Source organism: Centroberyx gerrardi, chromosome 15, assembly GCF_048128805.1.
Source record: "Centroberyx gerrardi isolate f3 chromosome 15, fCenGer3.hap1.cur.20231027, whole genome shotgun sequence".
Taxonomy (NCBI): domain Eukaryota; kingdom Metazoa; phylum Chordata; class Actinopteri; order Beryciformes; family Berycidae; genus Centroberyx; species Centroberyx gerrardi.
This window is the reverse complement of record NC_136011.1, coordinates 23,176,209-23,187,283: the sequence shown is the minus strand read 5'-3', so window position 1 is coordinate 23,187,283 and position 11,075 is coordinate 23,176,209. Positions and strand designations below refer to the sequence as shown.

At 40.9% G+C, this 11,075-nt stretch overlaps 1 protein-coding gene across 1 annotated transcript; it reads left to right on the top strand.

Moving 5' to 3' along the window:
• Positions 1-439: 439 nt before the first annotated feature.
• On the top strand, positions 440-11,000 carry plekha3 (pleckstrin homology domain containing, family A (phosphoinositide binding specific) member 3). The gene is made up of 8 exons (XM_071909217.2): positions 440-564; positions 1,910-2,026; positions 2,880-3,029; positions 3,501-3,622; positions 4,550-4,654; positions 5,951-5,994; positions 7,403-7,497; positions 7,776-11,000. Exons 1-8 carry the CDS (start codon positions 525-527, stop codon positions 7,883-7,885), a joined length of 783 nt encoding a protein of 260 aa, XP_071765318.1. The 5' UTR covers positions 440-524; the 3' UTR covers positions 7,886-11,000.
• Positions 11,001-11,075: the final 75 nt, after the last annotated feature.

The window sequence follows — 11,075 nt, the reverse complement described above, 5'->3', positions numbered from 1 at the left end:
TGAACTTCACACACACAGCCATCCAAACACACAGAAATGTCTGAAAAGGAGCCACGGCTTGCTGCTTTGTTGACATTTTGTTTCCAGGCATCAGCTGACTGCCTATAAGTTAGCTGGTTAGTTTGTTAACAGGTTAGCTTAAAAAACCTACAGCATTACATTATCCTTCTGATAATGACATTCAGCTCTCACATACGCGGTTTTACGGTTTTCGTGATATTTTTAGCTGCTTCAATATACAGGAAGACGAGCCATGAGGAATATTTTGTAACCAACTGTCACTGGAGAGCTAAGCTAGCTAACGTTAGCCCAGTGCTTCTCTAACGTGACGCAAGTTGTTGCTACTTCGCTTGCTAGCTTGCTTGGTTGAACTGAAGGTTGTTGTCCGTTGACGTTAACTAGCAAACGAAGCTAGCTAGTTAAGCTACGGTGAACGTTAGCTAGCTGGTGAAGATAACGAGCCGACGTTACAGTGACAGGCAGCGGTGGTACAAGCTAGCTAATTAGCCAATGTAAAGTGAGTCATGGAGGGAATCCTTTACAAGTGGACGAACTACATGACAGGTGAGTCGTCTGTCTGTTTATTTATCTGTCTAACATCTGTTTTCCTCCTGTCTGTCTCTCTCTCTGACAAGCCACGGACTGAATGATGATTGAATGATGGTTTGTGTTGTAGCTAGTCTTGCTGTCTGTCACAAAACAGACCGCTGACAGCCTGTCTAACTTAGTCAATACAACCTTTACCAAGATAACAAATTAACATAGATGAGACATGAGCGAGTACACACAGCTGTGCAACTGCCATGACTTTAATGAGTGAGCAAGAGTAGTCTCGCATACAGTACAGTACCTCATGTATTGAGGAAACTGGACTCTGCAGAGCCATTTAATTTTATTTCATTACATTGATTCCTTCAAATATGTGGCTGGTCAATAGTCTATCAACCAGGCTTGGTGCATTTCACTCCCACTTCAATTATTTCAATTACTAATGATAGCGATGGACTAAGATGGATTGTTTGAACTCTCCAAGGGAATTAAATTAGTCTCCTACACCAAATACTGGACTTTGAATCCATAATGTACAGCCACATTATCTGCAGACAGAGAGATGACGAGCAACCTGCAGGGACTAGTGAGGCTTTTCATGGCAAACTGACAAGTCTATAAATAACAACATACACACTGCCTGTGACTGTAGTGACTCCCAAAATATAACTTGTTATCTGAACCAGCAACAATTTCTACACTCTTCTAACAGCAATGAGTGATATGAGAGTGAAATGTATAGTCTGTGTTATTTGTCCTGCAGTCTCCCCTTTGCACTGAATGTGAGGTCCACCTTTCTTGATTTATCTGTTTATGTGCGATGACACCAAGACAAATTCCTGTATATTTATTGTACCTGACAGATAAAAGTGATTGTGTCTGAGTCTGTTGTTTTTTCTCATAACGTTAGAGTTTCAGATGGCTGCTTGGTGTGTTCTTGACATTTACAGTGTATCAAGGGTTTGGTGAAAAAAGGGCATCAGTGACATTTTAGCCCAAGATTAATGTTATACATCATTGGAAAGCTGTTGTTGGGCTCTATCTGATGGTCAAAAGACCACATTTGTGATCATGAAGAAAAATTAAAATAAAGCAGAAAATCCAAAAGACTCAAGTTAAATCCCTTGATTAAATTTGGTGCAAAAAGGGCGCAACTGCACTTTTTTAGCTTATAGCTTTACTATAAAATTAGGAAAATGTCACATAGGCTTGGATAGCTTAAAGGGTTGAGCAAGGCACTATTAATTCTCACTGGGATTATCCATTCATAATCAATATGTTTGCTCTCATGGCTCTATAAGGCTAGATGGCGTATATTTATGTTGTTGTTTACACTGTGTTGCTTATGTTCTGTGCTCAGGTTGGCAGCCCCGCTGGTTCGTCTTAGAAAATGGAGTCATCTCCTACTACGACAGCGAGGATGACGTCGGTAAAGGAAGCAAAGGATCCATCAAGATGTCTGTCTGCGACATCAAAGGTTAGAGCGGCGTTCAAAACGTCTGGTAGACGATCCCAGGAGAGCAGCGCTCCCACACAGGAGCTGTCAACATTTTTGTCAACACTTTTTTTTATCCATAATATTTCAAAAACATCCTTCAGAATCAGATCCAACTTGTCCAGTATTAATAATCACAGGAGAGCAGCATTTCAGTAATACATGTCAACACTATTTTGTCTGATATAATTTATGTCTTCACATTTTTTTGGCTATCATGTTTCAGTCCATCCTTCACATCCAACTCATCTAGCTTTAATAATCTTAGTTTGAGTGTAGTTTACCCAGAATTTTTGAGGGGGCACAAATCCACACAAACACGTCCACAATGCAAATCAGTAGAGAGCTTCTATATTAACACACTGTAGTAAACAAAGTTGGCGCTAGCAACATTGTCATAAACGGCTATCTCTGGTGGTACAGCACTTATTTGTGGAAGAAGCTAAAAAGTTACGATCTATACACAAATAGAATCATCATGGTTAAATGTTACAAGTGAAAAGCAACAACAAATCCCTGCTTATTTTATATCTGAAAGTTGTTAGATCTCAAATATCTAAAATGTACGGGCATGTGTCCTCTCAGTTTGAATAGGCATGATGCTAGGGATGCAGGGTAGGAACATTTCCATGTCATATTTTATGTCTTTATATTTGTTTTTTTACTTCACATTTGATAGATTTGACATTTCAGTCCATTGTGCAGATCTGACATATTTCTATGTCTGCACTGTCAACACTATGCGCTTTGGATAAAAGCATCCATCAAATGTCATATGTTTATGGTAATTTATATGTTTTTCTACTTTATATTATACATATATTTTATGCTTCAGTCCATCCTACAGATCCAACCCGTCTGGAGCTGATAATCCCAGGCGAACAGCATTTCTACGTCCGAGCCGTCAACGCTGCAGAGAGACAGAGGTGGCTGGTGGCTTTAGGCTCGTCTAAAGCTGGAACACTGGACAGTCACAAGCACAGAGGTACTGTGTGTGTGTGTGTGTGTGTGTGTGTGTGTGTGTGAGAGAATCTGTCTGTCTGTCAGATCTGTGTTTGTATCTCTCTCTGTAGCTCTTGACTCTCTATGGTAACATTACTTTGGAATAAATTGAGATGGGGCCAGTATTAAGGAAATTTAGTTAGTGCCATGTATATTTTGTGTGCCAAGTTATTGTTATTTTGTCTTCCATCGAGGATCATAATGGAAATAAGTGTTTTAAATAAACACTTTGTTGTGCTATCCTCTGGTGTTAAATATACATACATTATTTTTCATCATGTATTTTCCCATTTTTTGTAGTTTCCCCAAAAAAAACATCAAAAATGGGTGTCTCTCTGTGTCTAACTTACTGCATGTTTCGGTGTCTTTGTGACTGTAAATTTACCTATGAAGATTCAGACTAAGATGTCTCAACTATATCTGTGTGTGTGTGTGTGTGTGTGTGTCTTGCCAGGTCCAGACTGTCTGAGGACTAAGATGTCTGAACTCCGTCTCTACTGTGACCTCCTGGTCCAGCAGGTCCAAACAATCCAATCACAGCACAGCGCTGACACACAGGCCACGCCCACCTCCGAGGTAACAAACACAGCTTATATTTACCCCAAACTCTTTTTCTTTTTTTTTTCCCACACTGTTGTGGAAACTAGACTGCTGACTGTGACGTTTTCATTTTTGTCTGTATTGAGAAATAGCAAGTTCTTTGTCATCCATGGTTTTATGTCTAAAATACAAGATCCAAATTCTTTCTTTGCTTTGTTATTTCACTAGTTTTTATTGAAGTGTAATTTTATGTGTCATCTGCATAGGAATAAATAATGTATATTTACAGATAGCATGACCAAGGAGGAGCATGCAAAGTGAAAGACAGGCAGGGTTACATCTAGTGTGACAAATTTTGATCTACTAGTCTGGTATGAGCAAATTCTGATGGGAGGGAGCTATTTATAGGCTACTTGAAAAAAGAATAAAAATAAGAAAGGAGCGTTTCTTGAATCTGAGGTAGTAGATGACAGAAAAAACAGGTGCTAAAACACATGAGGAGGAGTAAAAGTATGGGTTCCATCTGCAGATACAAAAATGTAAAAGGCCTTAATTATAGTCACTGCATAATAGAAACAGCAACCAAAAGATATATAGGCTACTGTTTGAATTCCAGTATTGTATATAGAGGAGTGGAAAAAAAATAAAAAGAGATTTTTCAGATCTTAAAGGCCAACTGTTTCTTTAAAGAAATGAATTTGGTGCACTTGGATGCATTACAGGCAGGTTACAAGCGTAGATTAGTAGTTTTCTTTCAATAAAATCATCAAACAGAAAATTAATATCATGTCATTAACGCTACAGTTGCCACATCAAGTGTTCAGCCCCCTTAATCTTTTGCACAGATAATAATTACCATGCACTGATAATGTGCTTATAAATGCAGTTATGATGACAGTTATAATTATATATTATAATATTCTCTCTCTCTCTCCCTCTTCCTCTCTCTCTCCCTCTCTCCAGTCCTCTCTCCTCAGTGCGACCTGTGCAACCTTCATCAGGACTTTGGAAGAGTGTATGACCCTGGCCAATCAGAGTTTAACCCCTGACCTCCGACCCCCTGAACGGGTAGGTAGGATCTATTCAGTACAGTTCAGAGTACAAAGGTCCTTTTAACATTATCCAAAACAACCGAATTTGAATCAGAAAAGCTTTATTTTGCCAAGTACAATAAGCGTGCCGGGAATTGTCTTGGTGACATCGGTGCGGAAACATATCAAAACTTTGGATGTGCTAGAATAAATTCCACCAAATAAAGAAAAACATGAATAGATAAGATAATGGAGACCCTGTAATGTCTGTGCGCTACCATAGATCGACCTGCAGATGTCTAGAAATCCTCCATGTGATTGTTGCAAATCGGTTTTACCTTTTGCTCTGCACTGGAGTCTGATGCATTTTTACTATCCAGGGAAAGTTGACTGAACTTGCACACTCTTTCTCAGCAACGCCCTGCTTCACACTCCACATACACAAATCCCATAGATTCTTTCACTGCACAACTTTGAGGATTGTTTCAGTCCATTCTCAGTTCAAATGTAATGCAGTAAACCAGAGACTCCTGCATTTTAAAGACCCACAGAAAGTTAACTGAGCATGTTTGGTCTTTGTCAGCAACGCCCTGCTTCACACTCTCACAGTTCAACACCTGGGAGCCTCCGAGCAGCTTCAGTTAGGGGTTAAAGGATAATACCGGTGTTTTTTCAAGTTTGTGCTTGTGCTTTATGATTCCTGGTTTGTCTGAAAATACAGTCAGCGTACTTTGAGATATCAGGGCTCATTTTCCTCCCTTCAGAAGAAGCGATTTGCTGCCATTCATTCTTGTACAGCATGGAAAACAACTTCCACAGACTTAAACATTGCCTGAGCTAGATAATCCATCACAGTAACCATAAAACCTTAATTGATTTTGTCAAAATTTCTGTTTTATCGTTATTTCATTGTGCCAGAACTGGAGTGTTTTCATATCTGTGCTGCATTACATTATGCTTTGCTTACTGTCAATCACCAGACACCCACAGGAAGAAATGGAAGTTTGCAGCAGAAAACAGTCCCAATAAATGTTAAAAAAAACTAATTACATATGGCATGTACAGTAGACTGATTGGTGGAAATGTAAACTAGATGTAGATTGCGAGCTGCACATGGCTCACAATCTGCGCAATGATGAACAGGACGTTGGTGATTATATTTGCTGCTTATAGCTGAAGCTGTTGTTTTTTTTTGTTTGTTTGTTTGGGTTGGTTTATACACGTGAGTAGATATTTTGACGTTTTCTCAGGATTGTACAGGACTGTGAATACATATAGTGTACTTATCTGTCTGTCTGTATTTCTGTCTCTGTCTGTCTGTCTGTCTGCCCAGATGAAGAGGTCTATCAGTCACCCTGGAACATACAGCTTTGACAGGTGAGTGTACACACACACACACACAGACACTCACACGCACACACACACACACACACGCCTATCTACCTCGCTACCTAGCTACCCATCTACCTATCTACCTATCTAGCATCCTTCCTTCCTTCCTTCTTCCCTCATTCCTTCCTTCGTTCATATTGTTTATCACTGCAGCTCATTTGTAGTTCCCTTACTTCAAGTACACCCTGTTTTATCCAAACTGGAGACTATCTGCCAAACGTGCCTGCCAACCAAATAGGCAGAAAGAGCAGAAAATGCATCAGGAATATGTACTTTGTCGTTGTGCTTGACTGAGCAGACTGTGTGCTGAATCCCTGCATCACCATCACCTCTGGCCTCTAGGTGGCAGCATTGCTACACCTTGATTACCAATATCTGTGTTCCTCCTAACATTGAATAAAATTGTCTGTGAGCTGCTCCACCTATAATAATTATTAATTTCTTTTTTTGCAAAATATTTTTATTGAAAACAGTTTTAAACGACATAACAATGAGCATGTGGGTGTACATTTTTAAAATTTTTACCATAGAAAAGAAAAATGACAGTAAGGAACACTCACATTATACACATAAAAGAAAGAAAAACAGAAGAAAAAACAGCAAAGGTACAAAACCCCAAGAACCCAAATAATTATTAATTTCAATAGTGTCACATGCTCTAAATGGTGTTTCAGAGAATTTCATCAGTATTGGTTTCAGTGGAGAGTTTTAGTGTCATGTGCTCTACATGCTGTTTAAGATAATTTAATTAGTATGGGTTTCCAATATAGTTTTAGTGCCACATGGTCTAAATGCTGTTGCAAAGAATTGCATCAGTATGGCTCGTGTCACATGGTCCAAATGCTTTTTTAGACAGCTGACATATCTGGGGGTAACACTGGTTTGTATACATTACTGTACATAGAAAACACTTGTTGAGTGGCTTTACAACATTTAGCGTAGGTTTTATTAGATAAGCAAACTGTAGTGGGTTAACTCCCACATCCTTTTGTTCCCCCAGGCTGTGTGTGTGTGTGTGTGTGTGTGTGTGTGTTTGACTGCGTCCGTAAGTGCTAGTTTAGGAGAGAATGTAAGTAAATAGTAGTTAGGTCTCTGGATAATAATGTTTACCTTGGCCTTTACAACCAAATTATTCTAGCATCTTTGAGGCAGCAAAGATGCCTCAAAATAAATACTTTGTTTATCTTCTTGTATTTCCATAATTGTATAAATGTGTTTTTTTTAATTTTGCTTCTATGTCATATCACTGTGCAAATAAAGCCAAATTAAACTTCTTGCTATGGCAGCCATCTTAAACGAATCTGCTAAAAGACTGTTCAGGAACGTTGACTCAGAAAAGAAAGTTTCCTGTGTTATCACTGTAACTCTAATTTGAATTTTGTGTGTTTTTCAGGTCAGGTGTTCCTAAGGAGTATGTGTGTGGAGGTCAAAGGTCGACTCAGCGCAGGAACAGGACCTGCTCTGACAGCTCTGTCTATGACACTGACCGTAAGACAGAGACACACACACCCACACACACACACACACCCACGCATACACAATTTAAAGGCTTTTTTGCATCCACACATGTACACCTGCTGTCTTGGTATCAAATCCCATCAGAAATGTTCCTCCTGTGTTTTCCCTCAGCCCAAATACTGTCTCAACAAACAAAACAAACACCTTAAAAAAGTACTTGAATATGAATTTGGAAAACCTGATTTGACAACTCAACCCAGCTGTGAAATTGATGTGTGTATTACTCTGTGCGCGTGTGTGTGTTCCAGGTGTGTTGTCCAGCCTCAACGGCGATTCGTCCTCCATTCCCGAGGAGAGAGGGGGCGCAGCGAGCCCAAAGACCACGCCCACTGACACAGACACTGACCTGTCAATCTAAAGACCCGTCGATGTAAAGACCCGTCCGTCCGAACCCGCTAAATCAGCTGAACCCTGAACCAGCTGAACTTTGGAAAAGGTCAAGATCGTGAGAGCGACTGGGTTTCGCAGAAGTTTCCATTGAGATGCTGACATCATCTAAACTTGGTTAAATCTAAGACTAGTTGGCCTGCAGTAGTCCTCCTCCAGGAATCCCTTCTTCTTGTGCTTTTTACTCTACAAGTCAGCTGATTTGCCAAACACATGCACTTTGGAATCATAGTTATTTTATTCTTGAAGACTTTTTTTTTTTTACGTGTTTCTGTTTTAACTGGTCACACTGGAGAGAGACGGAAAAGACTGGAAAGAGAGGAAGAGGAAGATATCCGACAGATATCCTAAACTGGATTTGAACCCGCGACCACGCTTTAACCCACGGAGCTGCCAGGACGGTCCCATCTCACCCTCTTGTATTTTAATTCTACAGATCAACAGGTTGCCACATACACTATGGACACACCGTTAAGCAGGCTTGTGACTAGATGCTCGAATAATGTGAAAATCTGGTTGGTCAAAGTGAATGAGAAATGTTCTTGACGTCCTCAGCAATTACTGTTAAGGTGCTCTTGAGCAAGGCACTTAACCCCCAGTTGATCCCCAGTGGAAGACTGTGATTGTAGTGGGTGGCTCCCAGGTAGGAATAGGTCCAACTGTGTGAGTAAACTTCCTCTGGACAGTTTAAATGCCGGGGTCATGTGTTCACTGTATGAAATTGACCTGAGAATGTACAGCAACAGCTCTGAAGGTCATGTAATGAAATTCGTTGTGTATTTTGTTGCTGTGGTACATGATTCATAACCATTCGAGGCCAAACCCGATAAACGATCACACAGGCAAGAGTTTTGTTCAAGTGAAGTTCAGAGGTGCTTTATTGCCTTTTATATTGCATCTAACAGCCAAAACAAAATGTCTGATATCTAGCAGGACTCTTCTACCTTTTCCACGTCAAAAGAAACAAGAACTTCTCAGACTTTCCCGTCCCCTGGGAGCTCGCCAGGCGCCGTCTTCATCTTTCCTCCAGGCCTCTTTGGTCTGTCGTCTCTGGGAAAAGACAGGGGGGAAAAAAGTGCAGTACACCCTGGTGAGCTGGTGATTTCTGCCCCTGTCCCTGGCCAGCCTCCCGACTTTGAAGGTTTGGGGCCGACGAGCTGAGGTTTGCCAGTAGCGGAGTCTGGTGCATCATGGGAGGGCAGAACGGAACCGAACGGAACAGAGAGCTGCCTATATGCGTAGGCACCAAAGTTTGTTTCTGCTGTACTTTGCGCTACTAGAAGTTTGTACATTAAATGTGCCATCATTCTTTTACTAAAAAACACATAGATGAACTGGACCCGTCCGTATTGCGTCTCCTCTGGGTGCTCCGGTTTCCTCCCACAGTCCAAAGACAAACAAGTCAGGTGAATGGAGACTCTAAATTGCCCACAGGTATGAATGTGAGTGTGAGTTACTGTCTTTTTGTCTGTGTTCGCCCGGTAATGGACTGGAGACCTGTTTTCCTGCCTTCGGCCCAATGTATTCTGGGATAGGCTCCAGCTCCCCCCCCCGTGACCCTGAAAAGGAATAGGTGCATAACGAAACAGTGAAGTTTAAATAAACGTCATCCGGGACTGGCTTCACAAAGTGGGTCATCCCACAGAGAGCAGTGGGCGGGGACTCGTTTTGTGGAAACTGCACACTGAAATGACGGAGAAATTCGCCGGAACACAATGATCATTATTTGCTTAATTCTTCCTGGACAGAGAAGTAGATCCTTCAAGCTGCGTTTTTGGTGTCCGACTTCCAAAGCGAGATTCTGAACGCTGCAGTGGGACAAAGTTGTGCTCTACGATGATGTTTCTATTGACAGAGGAGCTTCACTTATTAATCCCTCCTGAATCATGGCACTTAAGGGACAATTCAAATCTCGCAAATGTTAGCTGTTTTGCTAAGTTTTGGCGTAAAACGCATTTAGAGATGCTGCAATACAGTGATATTCACCTTTAAGAGACATTAACAGTATAGATCCTGTGCATTGGAAGTGGCTGTATTGGCCTGGAGAGCTCATGCCCAAACAGTTCACCCACCCTCACTGTATCCTAACTCTCTTCCTAAAATCCAGCAGCTCTTTGGTTGTCACGACTCTCTGCCAATCAGGTACTGACACCTCACACTCAAACAGTCAGGGGAGAAAACAAAACAGACTACTGCACCAATTACAGTACATTCCCCCTGGTCGTTTTGCACTTTAGAGTAAAAACAAAAACAGAAAAAAAAAAGTCCTTTTTTTTGAATGTTTGTGCTCTGAAAAGAGGATTTTGATGACATCGGTACTATGGATGATGACAGTGATGATGATTGTGAAAATTATGATGATGGTATTCATGTGTTAAAAATATATAAGTATTTTGTGTCTTTTCTTTTGGAGATGAAGCTGCAGCAGCCTTATGTGTGACCTTTCACCTTAATGGAGGCCTGTGACCTTTCACTGACATGTGATGTGTTTTTTCAGCAGTGTTGTTTGGGATGAGCGAATTGTCTCACTTTCACCACAACATGTGTTCGAAATGTGCTATTTGAAAGTTAGAGGAGCTTTGTCTCAAACTTTACAGACTGAACAGTGGTAAAAAAATGAAGATGTATATGAATGATGTATATGGAGGTCGTAATCTGTGACCTTTGTTCTGTGCCAAGAACTGATGTAGAACTTCTCAAGTCTCCTTGTTTGCTTTTCTTACTTCCTCCTCTCCTCCTATCTTCACTTTATCTGTCCTTTCACTTTCTAACACTTCCAGAGAAGGAGGGGAAGGGAGGACAAGAGAAACGACTGGAGAAAAGAGAAAAGATGTGAATTCAACTGTTGATCTGTAACTGAACCTTATTTTCTGTATTATGGATTTGTTCATGGTAGCTCGGCCGGGCGTGTGTGTGTATGTGTGTGTGTGTGTGTGTGTGTGTGTGTGTTAGCCTGTACAGTTTGGCCAAACCAGAGGAGAGATTTCCATGCCTTAACTGTCCCTGCACGAGGTAACGTGTGTGGTTGTATCAGACTTTTCATGGTCGAAATAAAAACTCTGTCTTTTAAACGGCAGTCAACTTATTCTGAGTGTGAGTGTGTGTCTTTCTCTTCCTCTTTGTGTGTGCAAGGGTGTGTGTGTATTCATGCGTCAGAGCGT

Excerpts from the sequence above, each read along its gene's own strand:
- plekha3 (XM_071909217.2), top strand. The coding sequence starts at position 525 with ATGGAGGGAATCCTTTACAAGTGGACGAACTACATGACAG. Across the intron at positions 565-1,909 it reads GTGGACGAACTACATGACAG|GTTGGCAGCCCCGCTGGTTC; the intron begins GTGAGTCGTCTG and ends TTCTGTGCTCAG. Across the intron at positions 4,655-5,950 it reads ACCTCCGACCCCCTGAACGG|ATGAAGAGGTCTATCAGTCA; the intron begins GTAGGTAGGATC and ends CTGTCTGCCCAG.